Raw genomic sequence first — 26,462 nt, 5'->3', positions numbered from 1 at the left:
TTAAGTGACGGTCCCCAGAGTGTTTTTAATTATGCATGATGAATGTCGTGGAAGCCACAGCAGCTAGCTGAGTGGAAGTATTTCAACAGTGACTGCAGAGCAGAAAATGCAGTGTTTGCTTTTCCAGTCTTGGTGTTTCAGAACCCCCTGCAGTGTTTACAAGAAGCACATTACTTTACCTGTGCTGTATCCCGTGTTGTCCATATCTCAGCATTTTTTTTCAACGTATTCCCCAGTTTTGATATTTTTGTATTCATACATCATACTAGGTATATAAACTAGGGACTTTTTTTTTTTTTTACTTTTACTCTGGAACTTTCACCAGGAAAAATACATTTTCATCATAGTGTATCCAGTTCAAGCTCCCTCCTGCAACAAATCTGGTGCTCTGATTCAAATGATTTTGGAATTGTGGGAACAGAAAACCAGCATTGTTGCAGAAGGGAGTGTGATCTGGATACACTGCGATCCTTACAAGATATGTACCACATTATAATTGATTTCCATTACATGAGAGTAGATGTTAAAACTTCACGCTGATTTGAACTCGGCTCTCGCCAAGATAAGAACCAACTAAGACGTAGCTTTACAGTAAACTAATGTGATCCATCTGTGTCTCCATCCATTTGAGTTTCCTTCCATATGATGATGTAGATATCCTTCTGCCTGGTGTTGATGGCTGAAGTGTAATGCTGGCTCCAGGGATCAGCTTATTTTGCCTCCCTAGCGCATCAGCACACACAACGGCTGCGATGCTGGCTCCGGGGATCAACCACAGTGCGGTCTCCCCAGCGCTTCAGCATGTCAACCGTCTGGGTTGAGCTAAGTAGGGTACATCTCTGGGGTCTTCAAGTGGGCACCTTCCATCCTCTCTGTTTTGTCAACTAGCCCACGACACCTCAAGAGGGCTCGACGGTGATTCTGGCGTCCCAGCATCACCCCCCTCCATTCCCCACTCAACTCAGCCCAGCTTACTTACACGTATATCAGCGTTTCTTTCTTTCTATTGTGCTTGAGATCCCCAGCCAGAATCTTTCCGTCTCAACCACAGCCAGTTGCTGCTCCTCTCTGCTGCTTCAGATAAGTTCTTCACTGTGTGACGCAACTCTTGGCCACTGAATCCGACGTACTTGTAACAAAACCTCTCAGACTATGCTGTCCAAATACTTATTTTTTTGTATGATGATTGTGTTATTAAATGACATACGTGTACACTCAACTACATAGTAAGACTGCAATTTGTATTACGTGGTTCTGGTGTCAAAGATGGAATTACTTCCCATGATGTACAGATGTGGTTCAGGGGGCTCATATGTTTTTGCCAAGTCGCCAAATTTACACAGACTCTCACATACCTTTTGATGTAGTGACTTCATATTTACAAGGATATTAAACGCTGCATGCTAAATGTGTCAGTGAGCCGAACATTGACCTCTGACTGCATGAGATCATGTCAGGTACACACAAGGCTGTATTTTGTGATTCTCTCAATCCATTGCAGGTGTTGTCCAGTATAAATTAACCATCTCACAGCCAGGTTGTTTTAACCATATGCTTTGAGAAACTGTCTTCACATTTGGTACACATCTTAATCAAGTTTCATAATGGTTATTGTCCAACAGAAAATAGCTGTTTTACTGTCACATTTGTTGTAACCTCTGACCATATAATAACAATCATAACTTTGGACGCACCTTTACAGGTCAGTTCAACTTGGTAGCTTAGAGCTTCAGTCATAATAATGCTGTCTCCTCATATCTAATGGTAACCGATGAGGAGACTAAAATAGGTAAATAGGTCACATTCAAGGTAACCTTGGGCACACTAAGCTGCCCTTTTCCAGCGATGAATATATATACAGCTAAAGGTGTCTTGTCACTAGGAATACAAATCCTCTTTTGATTTCATCCTGTTTTTTTCTGAAGCCGTTGGGCAGTATTCTTTCTGGATAACTAAATTCAAAACACTGTGGTCATGGCTGCTGATGATATCCCATCCTGCATGTTCAGCTCTCTGCTCTCCTCTTCGTCTGAAGAGGGGCTGTCTTTGTAATTGTCATTGTCATTGTCATTGTCATTGGCCCCACACCCTCCAGTAGACAAGCAGTCAGGATAAGGTACCAGACACTACCATTGGATAGCAGTTAAAATCATTGCATTTAATCTGTAAAGTGCCTACATGATGATGTATGATGTCAGACCTTTATAATAGTCTCCCAGTGCGCCATTGACTAAAGACCTGAGTTGTCACTGTAGTTACTGTAGTAGAAGTTTTTACTGTAGTGCACAGTGACAATTTGTTTTCCTAAACAATTTTGTTTAGTGTAAGATGTTGTGATTGCATTTTTGAAAGTATAGAATAAACCATTTCAGGATGTACTGTGGGTGTAATTAGCTGTAACCTGTGGCCTATGATCTGCTACCTGTATTACATGGGTGACCTCCAAGGAAACACAGTTGGTTGCTCAGATCTGATTGACTTTGATAAAGGCTGATATTTGGTGGTCAGTTGGTAGGTAAAACCGTGCTTTAAGGATAATAAGTAAAACAAATCACCTTGCAATTAAAGCCTCCGCAAAAAAATCTGGAATGGTATACTGTTCAGTAAAGTAATAGCCAGGTAAACACATTAGCTAAGCTAAGAAATGTATACAAGAAATGTCCCATCAGTAGTAAGGCCAGGCTACATGTTGTTGGTCCCCGGCCTAGCCTGAATATAGAGTTTTCACAGTAATTATGGTGTGCCCCCAACACTATTTAAACCATATTGACAGTATTCTGGCAGGTGTTCCAGATCTTTTCACCTCTGTGTCTGTACTTTGTCACTAGCGGACTGCAGACTCAAAGCCTTCAATGAAGCGATCTGGCAGCTGATATATGTATTTTTTTGCAGTAAAAGCTCTTGTTGTTTTTGAAGGGCTGATTGCCCTGCTTTTCCTCTCTTTATCTTTAGGGATATCACTTTAAACATTGCAGGCAGAGAGAAGAAAGCGTTTACTAACATGAAAGTGGAAGGCAATCATTTCCTTAGTGTAATCACTTCTGTGCTCTTTGATTTGAAGTCAAGCTTATATTTTTTTATATTTTATTTCATATCCTCCTTTTTTTTGGTGAGTTGCATGGCTATCAGAGAATGGGCAATCGTGTCTGTTTGGCTGTTTGTCTGTTCTACAGTCTACTGACCAAAATAGTTGTAAAATTGTTCTTGTTCAAAATAGTACTGTGACATAAGACATTACCAACCAGAACAGCTCAAGAAATGATTTGATTAGAGCTAGCTATCTCATCACGGGTCCCTCTTCTGCAGAAGATCTTTTGATTCTTAGCTTGCATTTTATACTTCATGCAGATATATTTCACAGACAACGCTGCTGCTACCTGGTTCCAAATCACTTCCTGTGTTGTTCTTCAAACTCATGCCATTGGTCTAGCTGTAATCAGACCATGTGACCTATGGTCAAATATCAAGCAAAAAAAGCAAAAGATTCTCTTTACAATAAGTGGGGACTAGTAATAAAGTTACTGATAAGAGGTATAACATGATTATTAAGGATTATTATTGTTAATATTAGTATTGTTGTTGTATTGCAGTGATATATTCTTGTAACGATACAATTAAAGAAAACATTGTATTTTATTATTCAGAATTGCATATCATTCCATATCAAAAGAAACTAAATGAACCCACCAATGCCATTTTGATTTCCCCCAGTAAAATAGAATGAATAACTTGTTGTGATTTTGTTGTGTGTTTTGACTCGAGTACAACTGAAAACATGTACAGTATGCGCTAGCACCAGGGAAATGAATTGATTAATGAATGTTTCAATTGAGTCTCTCAAAATAAAAAGCCATGGTTCCACTACCAACACATGAGCTATTGAAGGTTATGTGTCTGATTTTCATTACAGAACGTTTAACTGGTTCTTTCAGACTCTGAGGCCCAAATTTACAAAGTGACCGCAAAAAGCCACGTAATGTAATATGGCGTGTTCAGTTCTTGTTCAATGTGCGTGTTCAGTACGGCTGCACTCAGTGTCAAAATAACCACCTATTTTATAAGACTAATTAGGTAAAGCTGGCGATTCCGCAATCAAACAATTTAAATACCCCTCACCGCAATTAGTGGTGGAGAATTACACACCTCTCACAATAAATAGAGGGTTTGGGTCAACCCTGCGTGTGTAGGATACACATTCCAAAAGAAAATGAATGGCACACAAAGACCTCAGCCTGGTACTAGCCATGGTGATGAGGATGCTCGGAAGCGAAAACTGAAATTTACCAATATGGAAGTGGAGATTTTGGTACAAGCAGTACTTGTAACACATTAAGCTCGAAATACATCACCAGGACAAAGGAATAAAATATGTGTGATGGCTTCTTCATAAACAAATGTACCACTTCAGAGTTTGTAGTCTAGGTTGCTTATACATTACGACACATCATCCAGTTACTGTGCTTCGCATATTAGTTCAGCTTCTTATTTTGTATAGAATAATTCCAGGCATATAGACTCTTCATACTTCAGAAACAATAAGTTGTATTTACTTACATCCATGGCAGTCAAACGGGTGGAAAATCCTTCCATTGTACAGCAATATGTTCAACAACAATAACTCCATACAGCTGCATACGAACAGTCTTCAGTTTAACTACGACTTATATCTTCTTTAAATTCTTATGCAGTTACAACTCTCCTATTTCTTATGTGTGTCTGTATTTCTGACTCTATGTATGATTTTAAAGCATATCTGTATGGTCTATAATATAGCTACATTATTCAGATGTGCCTACAACCAGCTGTACTGTACTAGCTACAAACTGCGTCATCTGTCCCTTTGTCCTTTTTTTTTTACCGTTTTCTTTCAAACTTGAATTTAACAATACTGCCTGAACCAGTAATGTTAAATACCTGAATGCCATATTACAAAACATAAATTCTGTAGGCATTACTAAAATACGGTGCAGGGTGAGCCCTCATTATACATGTATATGAGACTTTTTCTTTGCAGACTTGCTTTATTGTCATGTAAGCTATGACACATGTATAGAAAATTGGAGTTTGCAAAACAATACGGTACTATAAACCGCAATTTACAAACTGACTTGATCAGAAGGGTTTAAAAAATTAGTTCTTTGCAAAAGGTTATTAAATGTTTCTTTGCCCTTGAAAACGATGTCTCCTTCTTGCTGCAGACAAGTCTCCCACATCACCTTGCCTTTTATACAGCCTACTGTCTGACTACTGCAAATTAACGCCTGCTTTTCAGAGTTCTTAAAATAATCACGCAAATACGAATAATTCTGTGTGCTACAAACATGTGTTTGTGTGTGGTTTTTTTTTAACTGTAGATTTGAGAACTATGTAGCGAATACAAGTGCAAAATGGCTAAGATGTATGGAATTATTTTGTAGCTACAGTTACTTTAACAAACAGCCTACAGCTACAGAGTCAAAGCAGCTATTTTGGCTTCAGTGGCCCAGCTGTAAGCAGTTCCCCCGAAAGCAGCAAGCAAGCGTGCTCTTTTAAAGAAACGCATTTGTAGTAATTCCGCGGGAGTTCCCATTCCACTCTGTATTGTTTAGTGTGCTGCTGCAGAGCCGTTGTTGAAGCCAGTAGCTGCCGGGCAGTGACCCTGCTCTGTTTGACGTGACCCTGCTTGTTATCTTTATTAGAGTCTTTATTGAGCCCGGGCAATATCCACAGAGACTGTAGTATCTGGCAAGTGGGCAGCACATCCCCATACACTCCCCCAATTACGTCTAACACCTTTACAGGTGTGATAATCCAGACTGTCTAACTTCTCATTAGTATTACAGCATCCTCACCAGTATCTTATAGTGGAGACGCCCGTGCATACATGCTTACAGTACGTCTGTGTGTCACTCACCTTTTAGGGTCATGGATTTAATTGTAGCTGTTTTTCCATTGAGCCATCATTAACATCAGTTAATTGTGCAGCCTGTTGCCCATTATCGAACTGCACAATGGACAGGTTAACAAAATCAATAAAGAACACCAGTCTGCTCAAAACCAATAGGTCTCTATAAAGTCGAGTGATGTGTTAATGTTAAAAAAACAAAAAATAAATAGTGTTCCCTCTTTTAAGGTTTACCATAGTAAGCATAGCAAAGTGTAATAAAACATGGTAAATCATAGGAAAGCATTTTAAAGAGTACTGAGGTATAGTAAAGCATTTTAATAAACATGGTAAAATGCAATGGTAATACCATGCAAAAATACAGTGGTCAACTTTTACAAGTGACATTACATCTAGATAACCATATATCTGATTAAGATGAAGCTTGCTGTGGACATTCTTTATCATCCTTAACTATAAAACACTCAATCGGAATTCTAAGATAAAACTAAGTCAAGTAGACAAGAGTAGTTAGTTTTACCTAAATGCAGTCATGCCTGTACATACTGTGGGTATAGGTCATGCTACTTTTTATGATGCTAATATCTCTTCTGTAGTTTCATATTTGTATGTTTTGTCTTGGTACTAACAGATTTTTATTTGTATGGAACGGTAATACACAGGCCCGCGAGCAGGGACCTGTAGTTGAGAAGGCAGCATAATTAGTGGCGTACACAGAGGGTCCTTGCCCCTTATCAGAAGCCCTCACCCTGTGTTGGTTCCTCCATCGTGTAGCCTGTACCTATTTAATAATCACACAGCCTGCCAGGAATGGCTTTTTTGTCAAGGTCATTTTTCTTCTGAAGTTAAAGAATGGGCTTGCATTTCATTAAAGGGTTCCCTGTCTGCGGAGACAGTGCTTGTGGAGCTTGTTTGCATGTTACTGTCCCTTTGAAGCTCTTTGAGAACTTTAACTAGTGGGATCTTTCAAGTGTCACTCCGCTCAAGGGCAGGAGACACACACATTATTTTCACTCTTTTTTTTTTTTTTTGGCAACAATGTTTTGTAATTAACTTTTTACATATTTCTGGGGGTGGGGGTGGGGTCTAATCCATATTCATATCAATCTATCGTGATGTGGGACAGTGGGACTGAAACATATTCATGTTTTAAAGTACACTATATCAATTTCAAATTAGTAAAACGTGTCTGTCTGAAACTGTAGCTTGTCTTCTTTCTGCATAACTATAAGAGTACTGCTTCTTGCCGCAGTATACTATATATTTGTAGGTCATTATATATTATATACATTATACTATGTATTTTTAGAACATATTTTTAGGCCGTTACTAAAGTAATTTGATTTGTAAAAAGCTTGACAGATAACACTATGTAACACAATTTTTGTTCCTGGGTAGTAAGTGTTATTTCCTAATTGCTTATGCCTCAAAAGTATAGAAAATGGCTATTATTCCCCACAAACTTTGCTTTTGTCACCAGGAGTGATATTTTGAAATTTACCTATTTCCAATCGCAAAACGGGCGAATTTGTGTCTTTTCGTTCACATAAAGTCAGAAAAAAACAACATATGAATCCAAATTAACATGTATTTATACTAAAGTAATACAAAAATGACTACAAAAGATTTAGAAGTGAGTAGTTTTTCGAGATTTACGATTATACTGTAAATCACTTTCACGAATCAGCCCCCAAATGTAGTCTCCCATCATGTTCTCGTTATACTGTCCTTCATTGACAGCTCATCCTGGAGCCTCAAAGTCGTACTGCTCCATAATGGTAACAAGTACCCGTCTCTTCCCCTGGCTCACTCGGTGCACCTCAAAGAGGATTACAACAGCATCAAGACCTTGCTGGACGCCTTGAAGTATGAGGAGTACGGCTGGGACCCCCGGAAGGTGCTGATGCCACCACTGCACATCAAACTGGGCCTTATGAAACAATTTGTCAGAGCTCTAGATAAGGAGCGGGCAGCCTTCAAGTACCTTCAAGACTTCTTCCCTAAGCTGTCTGAGGCAAAGGTCAAAGCCGGTGTCTTCGTCGGACCACAGATAAAGAAGATCCTGGAGTGCAATGAATTCCCCAAGAAGCTCACTAGTAAGGAGAAAGCAGCTTGGAACAGCTTTGTCGCAGTGGTTCGGGGCTTCCTGGGCAATCACAAGGCCGAAAACTATGTGGAGCTGGTTGAGACTCTGGTGAAGAACTACGGCACAATGGGCTGTAGGATGTCCCTCAAAGTCCATATCCTTGATGCTCATCTTGATAAATTCAAGGAGAACATGGGAGCGTACTCGGAGGAGCAAGGCGAGTGCTTCCACCAGGATATACTGGACTTTGAACACCGCTACCAAGGACAGTATAACGAGAACATGATGGGAGACTACATTTGGGGGCTGATTCGTGAAAGTGATTTACAGTATAATCGTAAATCTCGAAAAACTACTCACTTCTAAATCTTTTGTAGTCATTTTTGTATTACTTAGTATAAATACATGTTAATTTGGATTCATATGTTGTTTTTTTCTTACTTTATGTGAACGAAGAGACACAAATTCGCCCGTTTTCTCATTGGAAATAGGTAAATTTCAAAATATCACTGTCCTGGTCACAAAAGCAAAGTTTGTGGGGAATAATAGCCATTTTCTATACTTTTGAGTCATAAGCAATTAGGAAATAACACTTACTACCCAGGAACCAAAAAAAAAAAAAAAATTGTTACACGGTGTAATGGACAGTGATTAGTTTAGCGTGTCCATTTATTACTTAAAATTGTTTTTTGTTTCTCCAAGATACTCAAGTATATTTATTTATATATTTATTGTTGTAATTAAATTTAATACATGATTGGAAATTGAAACTTACGATAACTGTCTGAAAAAATGTTTGTTGCCACTGCCTTATAAAACATACAGTAGAACCCCAGAGTTCCGAACACCAAAGTTACAAACTGACCGGTCTACCGAACCCCCACTTTCTACCGGAAGTACGCAATCACTCAACCATGAGTGCAATGCAGCCACATAGGCACTCCTGTAAGCGGCATGCTGGTCACGGAGAAGGCAGAATTACTGTACCAACAAATGTATTCAGAAAGGTGAGGCAGATTTCAAAGCAAGTAAAGGCAATTTTACTGGAATGTTTTAGTTTTAAACAAAGCACAGTTTTTTTTTTCAAGACAAAGGAGAGAAGCAGCACAAGCACAACGTTAACCCAGGTTTTCATGGACGTGTAGCATTTTTTTCCATTTATAGTACTGTTTTAAAAGACTAGAACCATAACAATATTGTATTACTGTACTGTACTGTATCCTTGTTTATTCGCCAGATTGAGGGTGTAGATAGCAGGTGTCCACATTCAGTTTTCAGAGTTACAGACATTTCAGACTTACGAACAACCTCCATTCTTCAGGGGTTCATAACTCTGAGGCTAAGCTGTAGCTTTAACATATTTAAGACAGTTATTAAGGAACAAGCCATTGTTGATAATATCAGTACTATAGATGTGGTTGAATCTATATTTTAAACCCACCTCTGTTTAACCAGATTACTGAGCCAGAAAAAAGTGAGTTGGTTTTTTGGGTGGCTGCCACTACTAGCAATATAAGGTATGTCGATACCCTGTACTCAGTATACTGTATCATGAATAGACCTCTCATCAGGCTCTGGAAAGAGTTTGACTGGGTGTTCAGCAGGTTCATGCTGTGCTATGTCTCTGTTTCACCCCAGGCCACGAAGGAAGTGATCGAGAGAGAAGCCCCTGGAATGGCCCTCGCCATGCTGATGGGATCGCTCCATGTCACCCCCCTGGGAATGCTGTCCAGGTATGCAAAGTGCAGAACCAAGACATCCTCATAGCCTTCTGGGATCAGGTGCCTAACTACAGCTATGGCCAAACGTTTAGCATCACCCTACTGAGTGAAACCTACTCAATAATGTGACGTTAACATATTGAATTACATACCACTTTGTAGTTTTTCATATACTTAAGGAAAAACTGACAAATTTAAAAATGTGACATTTCGAAATCTAACATGAAATACTGTACTACTATCATGGCTTCCAGTAGACTTTTACGATATAATTTTGTAGTTTCTTTGATTTACATGATGTTAAATAAAATATCTAAGTTTTGTTCCTATAGTTTTCTCAATGCTAAAGTTCTAGGTGCTGCATAGCTGTACATTCGTGTGTTGTTTTTTCTTTGTATATTTTGTTGCACTCTTTAAGAGGTCTGCTCCATGCACTAGCACACTTTAAACCTTCTTTCACAGGCCGGTGTGTGGGATTAGAGGGAAAACTCTCATCATCAACCTGCCAGGCAGCAAAAAAGGATCACAGGTAAGGAGACCAGCAGGGAGGCTGTGTTAGTCTGGATACTGACGTGCTGTACGAGAACTGCAGGTATTACCTGTAAAGAAAAATGATAACCCAAAAACACTGAGAAAGCATCTCTGTTGTATTACCTTTGCTTGAGAGAAGCACAAGATTGACTAGCAGGCAGGGGGTGTTCAAGTCAGTACAGTATTGAGTTGCTGTCTCCTCTCTCTTTTTCTCTCTCTTTTGCTCTCTCACTCTCTCTATCACTTTTCCTCTCTCTCTCTCTCTCTTTAACTCGCTTGCAGAGCTGTGAGGGGAAGCTCTCGTGTCATGTGATATTATGACTTTAACTCAGTTCACTTCACCTGCTTCTACTGTACGATGAAACAAGTGGAGTCAACCGGATTGAAAGGTCATAATATGACATCATGTGTCAAGGCCAGGAAGCACAAAACAATGCCAGCACGCTTGCAAGTAAGATGGCAGTCAGTTAGATAAAGAAAAATCACAAAAACATCTTAACAACTTACAGTATTATCTCAATTTTATTCTGTTGAAGTTTTGTTTCACTCCAGAGGTGTAGCTAGGGTGACCAGATTCTCAAAGCTCAAAACCAGGACACATTGTTAAATAACTGATAAGACCATTTAAGTATAGGTTATTATAACAGTTATTTAAATAGCCATCCTCTCACTCTTAGTGTTATCTTTTTTTTTTAAGCAGCTAGCTAATTTCAGTATACTCCTGGGTGTATAATTTGTGGCTAATTAGTTTAAGTAACCGTATTGTGTTATAGTATTGTGTACTTTTTATATTGAGTTCAATAATAATAATAATAATAATAATAATAATAATAATAAAAAATTAAATCATTAAAAATACATTTACGTTTTTCCATTTTTCTTTTTCTTTTTTTTTTTTGTTTACTCACTGCGTCAGGCTCTATTTATTGACGATGTTGATGTGGGATGTGGTTTAACCTGGTGGATTCGGATGCTTGCAACCTCTCGCTGCTCTGTCTGGGCTAAATCCCGCCACAACATTACCATATTATACATAATCGTAGATTCATATTGAATGTAAACTAAATGAAAACGCACTGAGGAATAAGCACGTACACCTGTGTTAATCACTTTATAAAAATAATTTTATTTTTTTAACCTACTATCTTGTTTTTTTCATTTTATTTTGTTTTCATTGCAGGTGCCATAGACTTAAAGTAGTTGTTTACTTTATTTTGACAGAAGGTATTTAGAGGGTGTCGCGCTACATGAAGTGGCTGAAAACCGGGACTTTTTAAAGATTTTGAGCAAAATGTCGGGACACCAGGACCTTTGATGGGAAACCGGGACTGTCCCGGCCGAACCGGGACGTCTGGTCACCCTAGGTCTAGCCACAGTCAGTTCATCTATCGCACAGGAAGTGATCTGATCCCAGGAAGAAAGTCACATTATTTTAAAAAATCTATTTGAAAAATCTGTATATCCTGAAATGAAGCATAAAGAGCCAAAACACAAAAAAACGGTACCAGTGATAATTTTGCTAGTGCTAATTAGAGTTTATTTTTTAAACCTTGGTTGTGACTCCTTTAAATTCACAAACACTAAGTGTTTAAAAAAACAGAAGAGTGTTCTGAAATGCTGAGCCAGGCTTGTGTCGCACTGCATGTTTTTTATCAGGTAAATGGGCCTGGGGCTATCAGTTGTGACATTGTGGTCAAACCATGCTCTCGCAGCTGAGACAACGTGTCAGATGAATATGATGCTTTTCTCTCTTTGTTTTAATTCAAAGCAACGCTTTAAGCCTCTGTAACCCTGCAGCAGCTTGAGGTTAGAATCCACGCCAATGACCTGGCTTCTCTTTGTGAGCTGCTGCTGTCTAATTGATTACTACTTAGAAGTTTAACAAGTGGAAAAGGGATGCCATCCCTGTGAGGACAGAGTGGAGATATATATATATATATATATAATACATGGGTGAAGGCTATATTTGCATCCTGAGCCATTTGAAAAAAAGGCATAATACCACAGTGGTGACAACAAAAAGTGATAATACTTGAACTTTGACCCATTCGACTCCTCGAGACCATCACTTTCAATTCAAACACAAAATGTCTAATCTTCAATCACTCGACAACACCCACAGTACAGAAATGTTCATTAATGATCAACAAAATTAGATTGTTAAAAAAAAAAAAAAAAAAAGTTGTAAAGCTGGTACATTCGTATCTCAGAGAAACTGGAGAGGAACGGGAAATTAAAACAAGGTAAAGGCAATCATCCAAATAAAGCTGAAGCACTAACGGATAACGACACAGAACGTCTGTACAGCACTGAAACACTACGTTTAAAAAAAAAACAACTGTACTGCTGAACCTCGTCTTCTTTAATATTAGCATCATAAGAGTATCCATGTATTATAAAAAATATATAGATGGGCCTCTTCAGTGAGTTACAGGAAAACAATTCCATCTCGGGTTTTTGTGACAGTTTATAAATTACTAGACCTTCAGTCTCTTAATTTATGATGTCACAGGAACCCTAGATGGAATTATTTTCCTGTATCTCACTGAAGCCCATCTATTATATATATATATATATATATATATATATATATATATATATATATATATATATATATATATATATTCGTCAGCAGCTGAATGGCTTACAAGAGTGACCATAATTGTGAAACAATTTCATTTTAATACATTTAGCAAATGCTGCTTGCAGGCCTCTTTATCAGTTATTGGAATGCGGTGCGTATAATTTCATCCTCCTGATATAATAACATGGAATCATAATGGCTCAACGGAGGGGACTTGAATTGCAAGTGGGAGAGCTTTACCTTGTATAATGCACAGCTGGCAATCCACATTGTGAAACATGAAAAACAAGCAGGAAAACTATTTGTGTGCTAATGTAGTTTGTTTTTGTTTTTCCATAAATTAGTGACTATCCAAATCTGGGGATAATAATATGCTCTTCCGACTGTCTGTACCTACAGCTTGTCACACTTATAGTACTGATATCTGGGGAACTGCTTTTCAAATTGTAAAAATAAAAAATATATTGGGAAGTTCTAGAAAGTATTTGGGGATATATGGAGGAACCGTTTCATTTTCACATCAGACGGAGTATGATCAGTGTGCTGCTGACACACTTCTCTTGTTAACTCAGGAGTGCTTCCAGTTCATTCTGCCTGCCCTACCGCACGCCATTGATTTACTGCGGGATGCCATTGTGAAAGTGAAAGAGGTCCACGACGAGCTGGAGGACCTGCCCTCCCCACCTCCGCCCCTCTCCCCTCCCCCCACCACCAGCCCACACAAGCAGACAGAGGACAAGGGGGTGCAGTGCGAGGAGGACGAGGAGGAGAAGAAGGACAGTGGGGTGGCGTCCACCGAAGACAGCTCGTCATCTCAAATCACCGCCGCCGCCATCGCAGCCAAGGTGAGTGCTCGGTCTCGCGCTGTTCCACTCCACTCCCTCGAGCCTTCTGCTTTAATAAGCAAGAAGTGCCGTGAGTGCACCTTGGGAATCTATTAAAAAAAACAACAACTGCTATATTACATGAAGCCCTGGCAGGGGCTGCAGGAATGCGGTTCTGTTTGGGTGCAATCCAGGGTGATTCCCCAGTGCTGTGGCTGATCCCAGCTGGGTTACTGGTTGATCAGACTGACCCCTAAGTGTCGAGGTTTCAGCAGTATACTAGTCATAGTCTACAAAAATATAGTGCAGCAAGAAAGCAAGATGTACTGTCGTACCATTGAGAGGGTCTTTATATCATGTCCTGTTGTTTAATTTGTTATCATCCATAACTATTAAACACTCAATAGTGCTGAATTTATAAATATGAAAAGAAACTTAAATTGACAATCGATTCGACTAGAACATTTTCAATTTTTACATTTTCTTTTAGTATTTCTATGTTTGATTTCTTACCTGTTTAAGATCCTATTATATGTGTTTTGATTCATTCTCTATTGGTATTCCAGCATACCAAATCATGATTTTTTAAGGCGTGAAACTGGGAAGCATATTAGCTTTGCACTGGCTTCGGTATACAAGGCTTCACACTGCTCTTCAGTTCACAGCACAGAGCTAATGTCTTTTGATAAGCAATGGTTCTTGGAATATAGTAGATATTAAGCATGGCAAAATAAATATCTAAGCAGAAGTAGCTGTATAGAATCATACAAAATATAGTAGGGTATTAAACAGGGAAGACATTAAATATTAGGCATATGTAGGTAATATGAGTAGCCCTTTCAATCTATCCATGGATCTAAGTAATATTCAAACCCTATTTCATTCCTGCTATCTCACTCATTATGAAAAATTTCACTGATCGATAGATTGGGGAGGAGGGGAGCATTAAAAAAAAAAAGATTGTTATATTTTTCACAGTGATACAACTGTAGAAAGACATAGATAACAGACTTCATCTGGAATAGTATGAGTACATTTCGGTTTCCATATTTTACACACCCAGAGAGAGTAGATTAACTGCCTTGTATTCTACGCACAGTAATTGACATAGGAAAGATAATACAGTGTCAAGTGAATTCGCCAGCCTTTCTGTTGGTATAGATCAGTGAAAGAAGACACAGTGTTGAGTAATGTATCATCTATGACAGGCCATCTTCTGAGAGCTAGCTGGACATTGTAATAGCTGCTGGTGCTGGATAATGTTATTGTCAATCTGTGACACTGCCGGTATGCTAAAAGTACCATAAAGTTTCTACTAATTGCTCATGCCCCAAAAAACTGCCAGGGCCGAGTTCAGTTAAACTAGGAAATGGAAAAATCAGGCAGTAAGTTAAAGTGGAGCAATTACAGTCAGTGCCGCTTTATCGGGGCACCTCGGGAGAAGGAAAAACATCCTGAATAAGAGGCTGTCCCAATTAAACGAGAGGCAGCTGAGACGACCTTAGTCACACTTTTTGGATTCTTAATGAAAAGAAAAAGAATGAAATCACATCACATTATGATTTAATGTTAAATACATAATTAAAAATACGAGTCGGTGTTTTTTTTTTTTATTCCTAAACAAAATGAATCGCACCTGCGATGTTGACACGGCAACTTTCTTTGCAACAGCAGCTGGAGAAACCACAGGAGACTCCAGCTCCTTCAAGAGTTCAACATGGTTTACGCAGTTTACACAAGTCACGACATAAATACCACTGGGAAGAACCGTCCCCAGAGTTGTATCCCATTTAAGCAGCAGTCCCGATTATCAGGATCCCAATTAGGCGGTGCTGACTGTAACATTTAGATTTTATGAAAGGGCTTCAAATACTAATTAACATTTTCTTTCTCCTTTTACTATTTAAGTTGTTTGCAATCATTTTGAAGGGTTGCTGTATTTAGGGTGTTACTATATCAGAACAATATCGTTCAGTGAGTCTGTCTAGGGTTTACATGATTCAGGCTATCAGGAGTTAGCAGGCTGCTGTTTCAATATAAAATGGTTGCCTCCCTTCTTTGACATTAATCATGTTGCAGCTTATTAGTCAATCCATTCACATGCCTCTTATTCCCCACCCTGCCCCCACTGCTATCTATAGCATTTGATGGGTAATCTCCATTCGAGAGACCTTTGACTTAAACAAGCATTTGCATATTGATGAATGTTCATTTTTATTTGCTTCCTGCCTTTTCCACAAATTCCATTGGGAGCTGGGTGGCGGCATGGTTAAGGAGAACCGTCTGAATAATACAACATAAAAAAGTTGTTGTCTTCAGAAATGTTATAGTGATAATTCAGAAGTAAAAACATGTATGACCTTGAGGGCCAGAGTTGATTACTACTGGGCTAGAGAGTGAAAATTTTGCTTCAACACACCACAGGGTCCCCTACTGGTCAAGGCTGAGACCATCTTCCTTAAATAATCTGTGTGTTATTTTAAATGACTCCCAAAGTAACTTTTTTTTTGTTTGTTTTTAAATTTTTTAAAAAATTACCTTATGCTTAATTTACTGATAACCCAATCCTAAAACACTTCCAGTTCTAGAACCCTGCGTTCATATTCACTGCATGATCTCAATCAGGCCTTGATGCACGGTAGTGCTTGCATTACACATCCAACACACAATTCTGCACAATTGTCAGCCTCTATACAAATAATGATAAACGGGGTGATAGCCAAGGTTTTCAGATTCACTCCTCTCACCTCTTATAACTTTCTTGTTTGTTTAGTTGTCCAGACTTTATTTCCACTTTTGACTGGTGAGCCCATTGAACTTGCCGTGACACTGTAGATCCCACCAAAACCATGACACCACCGCATAGATTGTGGAGTAAGCCTTGCAAACGGGAGTTCGCTGGCTCAAATCCTGTTTGTGTTGATCTTGGTGGCACTCATTGGAGTGCTCTGCTGGGTTTTGAAAATCATTTCCAGAAGAATGGTGTTAGAATATTGTAACACTAAAGAGAGGAAATATATATATATTTTTTTAAAGCCATGGTAAGTACCGGTTTAAACATTATCAGGTGATTTATAAAGTCACATTTAGCTGCTCCTGTTGTGCATTCATGACGCTGGCCAAGGAGAAGCACCAAACAGCAGGCAAATATGACCAACTAGTTAAGTAACCCTGCGACATGACTGTATGTAAGTGCATTGTTTTGCCTGTCATTGATATTACAAGCATGCCCATTCCATAGCAAGCCCGTGTGTCCCTGTATAATTCTTTCTTGTCATCTGCTGTTTGTATGTTCCTGCCGTAGTGCTGATAGTTGTTGTATTGTACATCAGAGTCAGCATGCCGATACCATTCCCGCTGTTGTCATGGCAAAAGGTGGACAATCCTTTCCCGGCCTCATCACTCATTCCTGTCATTCCACATGCAGCAGAGATGCAGGGGAACCGGTAAGAGACAAATAGCTTTCATCTTCTAACCACTAAGTACAGAACTGTGCTCACTCTCTCCAGGAGACAAAGGACTACACAGCCCTGTCAGAATACAATGCAGAGAGCCCAAAGCAACGGGATCACTCGCATTTACTTTGTTTCCTGAGCTCTGATTCAGGGTAGAACCAATACTGATTTGACAGAGTCGAGTAATTGAGGTCAAGATAGTCGAATAGGGTGACTAGTCGTCACTTTAAAAAATCTTTATCAATAAATCCTGTATTTGACCATGTCTGGTGCTCTATTTGTGAACTGACTTTTTCAGAACACTTTGCTGTTTTTGCATTATATTTTAAAACTGCTTGGAATATATTCATGTGTCATTTATATGTTAATGGATTGCAACCGCAACTGTACTTCCCTCCAGCTGAAACTCACCTGGCTTGCAGGTAATCAACTCCCAGCTTCCGAGACCGACTGTCAGTTTTCTATTCAACTGTTCGGCTAGTCGACTGTGTCGACTCTCTGTGATACTGTGAAGCCTCCCTAGTAGGCCGGTCAAGGGATAAACAAAATGTGGCTGAATCATTTGTCAAAGAATTTTGCTTGGGTGTTACTGCTTTTTATTTATTTTCATTTTGTTTTATGCAAACTGTTTTGATTTCAGAAGGTTTGATAGTTTGGCAGAAGGTTTGATAGTTTACAGTACGTTGGTCTTGTTAGAGAGGTTTAATTTGAATTCATATTGCTGTCAATAGTAGTAAATCTGGACAGTAAAGAAAGGAGGCTTAATTGTGAAGTGACCTTAAATAAATGAATACAGCAACCACAGGAGGAAAGGATCAGAACATATTTGACAATTTCAACTCTGTTAACTCTTATATATGCTTCTAAAACACTTTATTAAAAAGGGACTCAGCATTTGCTTGGACGTTTACCCTCCTAGGTAAATATATGTATTTATTTATATATGTATTTATTTTTTTGTTTTGTTTTGTTTTTCTGAAGCTAAAGAATTCATTTAAGGAACTCTACCTTCATCAAAGTTGATTCTTTTCATTCTAGTTTTATACAATGAAGTAGGATAAAAAATAAATAAAAAGACGTATTGTTCACCCAAAGAGTCTCAAAAACTCACAAGTTTTAGATTAAATGCTAGTTTATTACAAAAAAAGTAAATTATTCTTAAAATGAGCCAATGAAATGGTACAGAAAGCCAATAAGGGTCACATGTTTGGACTAGAGTTCTTGATTCTGTTTAATGGAATATTGAATAATGAGAAGCTTGTTTTTACAGCAGTGTTTAAATTAGATTTGAATCAGCAGTTCTGTTTGTTGTAATTGATGTTTATATGAGTGATTTAAAAGCACAAACATTCCGGAGTAGAACCAATTATTCATGAATGCATAAAGAGGGTGTAAAGATTTCAGTGAAGGCATATATACAGTTGATGCTGATGACCATTAGGTGATGTCTTTGAAATTATCTTCTTATATGTTTTTTTAAATCTAGTTTTATTCTCTATTTAATGCATAACATTTTTTCCAGATATTTTCCAGAGCGCATACAGATTTCAGATCTTAAAGATCACATTTTTAACTACTGTGCCAGAAGTAGGAGCAGGTTAAGGCCTGTCCACACTGGACGTGATGCAACAAGAGAATGTGTAGTACAACACACCGCACCACGAAAAAAAATAAAAATAGGACATGTAGTTTTAATACAAACCATTAACACTGTCTGCAATGCGACGGGGCGACACACTGAAGTGATCTGAAAAAAATACGATTGGTGTCTATTTTTGCGTTTTTGTCACGTGGCAGCTAGGGAAACAAACAGGAACAGCTTCCCTTGTGTTCTGTTTTCAAGAAACAATGGCAGAAGAAAGTTCATTCTTGTAGTATCAAAATACCCAGAGCTGTATAACAAAGGACACAACCATTACAAAGACACACCGGTGAGACAGATCATATATATATATATAGCAAAACAAAATCAGTACATTACATTAGCAGAAAGCTGCTTTCGTGAGAGACTCAGAGACCAGGTGTGCTGTAATCGAGAAAGAAATGCATAGCCGTCATAAAATAACAAAATTAACCAAAAGCAATTCTGTGCGCCTCTTTTCCTGTGTGTGTGGGATTGTCCGCCCTCATGCAGTATTTTTAAACTGTCCCAAACAAACGGCAACCTCACAGGGGCCCCAATTCTGCTGGGGGCCCTATGCTGTAGTGTCATTTCTGTACAGGTTTATCCAGCTATGGACAAATCACATTGCGTGCAGTGTGAATAGACCTTTAATGTCACCTTCTGCTTATAAGTACCGCACTAAAATGACTGCACAGAATAAGAGCATATGGGGACAAGTGCCTGATAATTTCACTTTGGTTATTCTCAAACTTCGGGGATTATCAGTATCATCAATTTCATTGACAAAGGTTTGTCATTAAATTTCATTCTAAAATTAGGATTCGCTTCAGATTGGGGGACTTTCAGTAAAGCTGTAAACCAGTCATTTGCTAATTTGTTTTGTTCTTTTACTGCAGATCCCCGATTCAATCATCTCACGTGGAGTCCAGGTGCTTCCCAGGGACACCGCCTCTCTGAGCACCACTCCTTCGGAGTCGCCCCGCGCACAGGCCACCTCACGCCTCTCCACCGCTTCCTGTCCCACGCCAAAAGTAAGTGCCTTCCCAGCGCTGCCTGCCGCTCTGTGCCATCCCATCATAACGACTGCTTCTCTCCAGCTTGCACACATGTATAATTGAAGCCCCACGTGATGAATGAGTCCAAGACAGCAACAGCTCAAGACCCGGCAGTTTTGCACCAATTCCATTTTTGCAAGCCCTTTATTTAAACAACACCACCTTTTCACTTTGATCAGCTCCTCAAAAAGTCTTACTAGCCCGGTGAAAGATTATCGTCTTCCGTTATCGAAGTCGCCAAGCAGATGCAAAATTGACTGAATGGTTTCTCATTCAACCAGAATAAAATTATTTTTTTTCAATGTGTTTTTTATTTTTATTTTTTAATTAGGTATCTGCCGTTCTTTCTTAATTTGGGGTTTTACGTCTGTTATTTTACATGCAAGCTCTCTCAAACCCTTAAACAGAAGGCAATAGAGGAATTAATCCATAACAGCAAAAATCACATTTAGTTAGTCATGTTAAATTAATACAAACTGCAGGGTTTTTTTTTTTTTATTATTGACTTTTCAGTTGATTTTGGAAAGCAATAATGTATATAAAGGACACCTTCCAAATACTTCGAGAAAAAGATCAGCGTTTCATGTCACCCTGTAAATCTAATCAGGGCTATAGCAAGAAAATAGTCACTCTTCAATTTTAGAGTTACTTCTATATCCAATATTTTGTAATTTCTAATAACTTGCGGTGATGAAAATGTTATATTAGAGCATGTTTGCAGATCACACCTCTGTGCAGTCGCCCAGTGAATCTGCTCATAGACCAGTTACTAGTCAGCGGGGGAATCCTGTGTTATTCAAATCTGTACCTGTGCCTGTTTTATTCCCCCACTATGATAACCCTGTATAATAACATGTGGATCAATCCGAGAAGGTGTCAGGTCAGAAGCTTTCACAGAAACAAACAGACACAACTATAGCACCATATTCCGACAGAGTAATATCTCAGCCCTGACTTCACCTCACCAAATTATCTTTACAAAATAGAGAAACACTCTTCTGTACAACCGAATAGGAAATAGTTTCATTACGCAGTCTATAATTGCCACACATTTCTTTTACTTTTTTTGTATTTAAAAGGATAGAACATCTCATTTCAAGGGGGTCCTGGCAACCTTGACACCTCCAGTCCAGATTTCTGTTCTAGCCATGTTGTTAATTATTCAGTTTAATCCATTAAAGCACATAATGGTTCATTAGACCAGCTAAACCTGAAGAGGAATGACTCTTCAGTTGCGTATCCCTGCTCCAGATCCAACATCCAAGAACACTGGAATGCGGTTCACCTACTGCACAGGGAGCCAACGTACAGTGCTGTGTCACCAAGTCAACGTATTATAAAGGGTAATCCCAGGAAGACCGCAGGCAAGTGGTTGATGCAATCCAGGGTGAATCCCCAGTGTGGTGAAATGCTCTTAATAAAATACCGCTGTACCTAATCAGGCTGTAGGATGATCAACTCATGTAACTCTACAGAAAGACTAGCCTACAATAACTTCCCTGCAGTATATGAGGTATTTCATCATGACTGATCTTCTGCACAGCAGGTCAGTCTGCAGACATCAGTACAGGGCAGTAAAGCTGTGTTTTTTTATTGTTTTGAAATCATAATAAAATGGCACCAAATAATGCCTCCCTAGTTTTATACATGTTAGAAACTTCCTCTCTCAAGCTGCAGCTCTAGTTTTATACATGTTAGAAGCTTCCTCTCTCAAGCTACAGCTCTAGTTTTATACATGTTAGAAGCTTGCTCTCTCAAGCTGCAGCTCTAGTTTTATACATGTTAGAAGCTTCCTCTCTCAAGCTGCAGCTCTAGTTTTATACATGTTAGAAGCTTCCTCTTTCAAGCTGCAGCTCTAGTTGTGTACATGTTAGAAGCTTCCTCTCTCAAGCTGCAGCTCTAGTTGTGTACATGTTAGAAGCTTCCTCTCTCAAGCTGCAGCTCTAGTTGTGTACATGTTAGAAGCTTCCTCTCTCAAGCTGCAGCTCTAGTTTTATACATGTTAGAAGCTTCCTCTTTCAAGCTGCAGCTCTAGTTTTATACATGTTAGAAGCTTCCTCTCTCAAGCTGCAGCTCTAGTTTTATACATGTTAGAAGATTCCTCTCTCAAGCTACAGCTCTAGTTTTATACATGTTAGAAGCTTGCTCTCTCAAGCTGCAGCTCTAGTTGTGTACATGTTAGAAGCTTCCTCTTTCAAGCTGCAGCTCTAGTTTTATACATGTTAGAAGCTTCCTCAAGCTGCAGCTCTAGTTTTATACATGTTAGAAGCTTCCTCTCTCAAGCTGCAGCTCTAGTTTTATACATGTTAGAAGATTCCTCTCTCAAGCTGCAGCTCTAGTTTTATACATGTTAGAAGCTTCCTCTCTCAAGCTACAGCTCTAGTTTTATACATGTTAGAAGCTTGCTCTCTCAAGCTGCAGCTCTAGTTGTGTACATGTTAGAAGCTTCCTCTCTCAAGCTGCAGCTCTAGTTTTATACATGTTAGAAGCTTCCTCTTTCAAGCTGCAGCTCTAGTTTTATACATGTTAGAAGCTTCCTCAAGCTGCAGCTCTAGTTTTATACATGTTAGAAGCTTCCTCTCTCAAGCTGCAGCTCTAGTTGTGTACATGTTAGAAGCTTCCTCTCTCAAGCTGCAGCTCTAGTTTTATACATGTTAGAAGCTTCCTCTCTCAAGCTGGAGCTCTAGTTGTATACATGTTAGAAGCTTCCTCTCTCAAGCTGCAGCTCTAGTTGTGTACATGTTAGAAGCTTCCTCTCTCAAGCTGCAGCTCTAGTTTTATAAATGTTAGAAGCTTCCCCTCTCAAGCTGCAGCTCTAGTTTTATACATGTTAGAAGCTTCCTCTCTCAAGCTGCAGCTCTAGTTGTGTACATGTTAGAAGCTTCCTCTCTCAAGCTGCAGCTCTAGTTTTATACATGTTAGAAGCTTCCTCTCTCAAGCTGCAGCTCTAGTTGTGTACATGTTAGAAGCTTCCTCTCTCAAGCTGCAGCTCTAGTTTTATACATGTTAGAAGCTTCCTCTCTCAAGCTGTACCCTTCTTAAGCGGTACGGCTACTTGTCTTGTTGCAGTATACTGTATTTTCTTGGCTGTTACTTATACACCCCTGAAAAGTAGCTTGTTGGATTTCTCAGTCAATACTGATCAGCTTAACTAATGTGTTATTTAACACCCGTTTAAAAGTAAGTATGCCATCTGACCTGTTTAAATCATTTTTGTTAAAAGCATTTTTATTTTCTCCAAGCCGTGTGTAAATTGCATTTATTTTATTTATTTATTTTCTTCAATATTGACCTTTTTTGGTAATTGAAGTGAGGCACTTTGCTTTACTCTGAATTCTCAATTTTTAAGTACAGTCGTTGAACTGAAATATGGCTACTCAAACTTGGAGTAACTGTCTGTATAATAATTATACACAATCATTTTAAATCCACTTTAACACAGGTTTTCATGTCTCATGAACCCAGCACTGGAAATGATGAGCAGAATACATAGCGCAAATAAGATATTTTATATTGGCAATATAAGACCCTTATTAGAAGATGAAAAAAAACTGCTTGGCTCTTGTGACAGGGTAGCGTCACAGCCCAAGCTGTTATCGTTGTCTCAGAAGCAAGAAGCTGCAGGTCTGAAGCACTGTTCAACACATTTAATCAACAAATAAACTAACAAACACTAAACAAAACAAATAGGCACAGGGGCCAAAACAAAAGGTTGTACATAAACATCACGCACAGTACAGGACATCACAACACAGCATCACACCTTCACCAACATTACCTTCCACCCGTGGCTGTAGCCTCATTAACTACACCTTGTAACAAATTTTTTTTTTTTTTTTGGTTCCTGGGTAGTAAGTGTTATTTCCTAATTGCTTATGCCTCAAAAGTATAGAAAATGGCTATTATTCCCCACAAACTTTGCTTTTGTGACCAGGACAGTGATATTTTGAAATTGACCTATTTTCCAGAACATTCCAGATAGATTCAGTGCTGAGTAAACTTGGAGTAACTTCTAGAACTTTCCAGTAATATAAATAGTAGTATAAATACAGGGGCCTTAAGCCCACCAGTTCAGTTTAGTTCCAGCTGCCTAAGTGGATACATATCTGCATTTTTCTGAGATGGCATCAAGAGGCTGCAATGGTGGCATTCCTGATGGGTCTCCAAGGCGGTTTTACCAAGTTTCCCTGCTATCTTTGCCTTTGGGACAGCAGGGACACCAAGGCGCACTACCACAGGCGGGACTGGCCACAGCGGACCGAGTTCTCTGTGGGGAGGAACAATGTCAAGTGGGAGCCACTGGTGGACCCCCGGAAGGTGCTGATGCCACCACTGCACATCAAATTGGGCCTTATGAAACAATTTGTCAGAGCTCTAGATAAGGAGTCGGCAGCCTTCAAGTACCTTCAAGACTTCTTCCCTAAGCTGTCTGAGGCAAAGGTCAAAGCCGGTGTCTTCGTCGGACCACAGATAAAGAAGATCCTGGAGTGCAATGAATTCCCCAAGAAGCTCACTAGTAAGGAGAAAGCGGCTTGGAACAGCTTTGTCGCAGTGGTTCGGGGCTTCCTGGGCAATCACAAGGCCGAAAACTATGTGGAGCTGGTTGAGACTCTGGTGAAGAACTACGGCACAATGGGCTGTAGGATGTCCCTCAAAGTCCATATCCTTGATGCTCATCTTGATAAATTCAAGGAGAACATGGGAGCGTACTCGGAGGAGCAAGGCGAGCGCTTCCACCAGGATATACTGGACTTTGAACGCCGCTACCAAGGACAGTATAACAAGAACATGATGGGAGACTACATTTGGGGGCTGATTCGTGAAAGTGATTTACAGTATAATCGTAAATCTCGAAAAACTACTCACTTCTAAATCTTTTGTAGTCATTTTTGTATTACTTTAGTATAAATACATGTTAATTTGGATTCATATGTTGTTTTTTTCTGACTTTATGTGAACGAAAAGACACAAATTCGCCCGTTTTCTCATTGGAAATAGGTAAATTTCAAAATATCACTGTCCTGGTCACAAAAGCAAAGTTTTCTATACTTTTTTTTTTTTCTAATAGCCATTTTCTATACTTTTGAGGCATAAGCAATTAGGAAATAACACTTACTACACAGGAACAAAAATTGTGTTACATAGTGCTATTAATCATGCAATTATGGCCCCAGCCACATTCCCACATGCTTTCTGTCAGGGAGGAATTTAACCTCCTCCCTGCCAACCTAGTATTCCCCCCCCCCACACACACACACTTTATACCACCCTGCCACAGCTCACCACTTTTCATTATCCATTATCACCAGCACCTTCATTCCGTACCACTTACAAGCTACCGATTCTGTCGAGCGCTGTTGTCACTGTGCGTAAGGTCATTAAAGAACCTAAACTAGAGCTGTCTAGTCACTTTGTCTCTTTAAGGTTTAAGGGAAATATTATCTCAGATCTTGTGAGACATATTGAGCGCTGTGTTTTGTGTAATTATCATTGCACTAATGTTCTGCTTCATTTTGCTGGAGAGGGAAAAACCCTGACTGTTCTCTGTGCATTTATTTTTAATTTAATTTAATTAAAATTTTTGTGAATGTAGCATTCATCATAGGTGAGGGACATTTGCTACATCCAGGCACCATGAGAGCTTCACAGCTCAGAGAGAGAGAGAGAGAGAGAGAGAGAGAGAGAGAGAGAGAGAGAGACCGAGAGACCTCAACTCTGACCTGCCTGCCGGCCATTCTGTCCTTGCCCTGTCTCAAGACTGCCAATGGTGCTGAATTGCCTGCTGGTTTTATGATGGGGAGTAATGTGCAAATGTACTTATAGACCTTGAATACAAGTTGTTTACAGTTTTGCTGTGCTGTTTTAAATGTAATAGCTCCATAGCACAGAGATAAGAAAAAGCGCATCAGAAAACAGTTTTAGGTTCCTCGCTCAAAGATGGTGACCCTTATGCTGAGGACCCTCACCCCAAATTTAGGTTTTGAAACAGTGTCATTTCACTGCTGTTGGAGAAACCACTCCTTAATTACTGTAGTCAGTTGTACACTGTCTGACTGTAAAGAAACATAAACCTGCCTGTAAATGTAAGCGGGAGCTGTATGCAGCGCTCCAGATAAGGTTTTTTCTTGGTAATTGAGTAATTTACTCTGCAACACTATGCAGTATTTTGGGTGAGTAAAATACAACACTGTCACACTCTACATGGTGAACACAGAACTGTCTTGACTGTGCACCAGTCTTCACCAGGTTAAGGATCAATGCTTTAGAATGCCATCAAAGCGTTTAACTCCAGTGTTTCCATTAGAACTTGAAGCTATATGCGCACAGTCTTGCTAACTCGGACACAGTCTCAAGACTGTGTCTTGATGTTCAGATATCCTGACAGCTTCAACCAGGTTGCAACGGCATGGCTGCACTGCAGAAGAAAATGTACACAGCGCAGAATCTGGTGCAGTTTCCTGGGAGATGTACCCTGAAGACACCCTTTAATTCTAGTCAACCCATCAACAAACCTTTCTGAAAAGATCATCATTATTAGGCTTAGGAATAAAAAAAAAAAAAAAAACAATTTGTAGATCTGGTAATACATAAAATGATTCCTGCAGTTGGTTGCATTCCTAATATATTTGTTGAACCGTGACTAAAGTGCATTAGCTACTCTAATTGCAAAATCAAAGTAACATGGATAAATGGTTTTA

The 26,462-nt window shown here is 39.2% G+C and overlaps 1 protein-coding gene across 22 annotated transcripts in view; it reads left to right on the top strand.

Moving 5' to 3' along the window:
• LOC117422321 (gephyrin) overlaps positions 1-26,462 on the top strand; it is a 214,596-nt gene that overhangs the window by 107,384 nt on the left and 80,750 nt on the right. For 15 of the 22 annotated variants that reach the window (XM_058987308.1, XM_058987319.1, XM_058987316.1 and 12 more), the window contains exons 5-9: positions 9,609-9,703; positions 10,154-10,220; positions 13,379-13,651; positions 16,963-17,076; positions 19,606-19,740. In XM_058987308.1, coding sequence (XP_058843291.1) covers positions 9,609-9,703; positions 10,154-10,220; positions 13,379-13,651; positions 16,963-17,076; positions 19,606-19,740 — 684 coding nt within the window. The remainder of the gene's footprint in view (positions 1-9,608; positions 9,704-10,153; positions 10,221-13,378; positions 13,652-16,962; positions 17,077-19,605; positions 19,741-26,462) is intronic. The other 7 variants (XM_058987315.1, XM_058987323.1, XM_058987331.1 and 4 more) reach the window with 1 other exon arrangement.

Source organism: Acipenser ruthenus, chromosome 15, assembly GCF_902713425.1.
Source record: "Acipenser ruthenus chromosome 15, fAciRut3.2 maternal haplotype, whole genome shotgun sequence".
Taxonomy (NCBI): Eukaryota; Metazoa; Chordata; class Actinopteri; order Acipenseriformes; family Acipenseridae; genus Acipenser; species Acipenser ruthenus.
The sequence above is the reverse complement of the archived record's forward strand: the minus strand, read 5'-3'. Positions and strand labels throughout refer to the sequence as shown.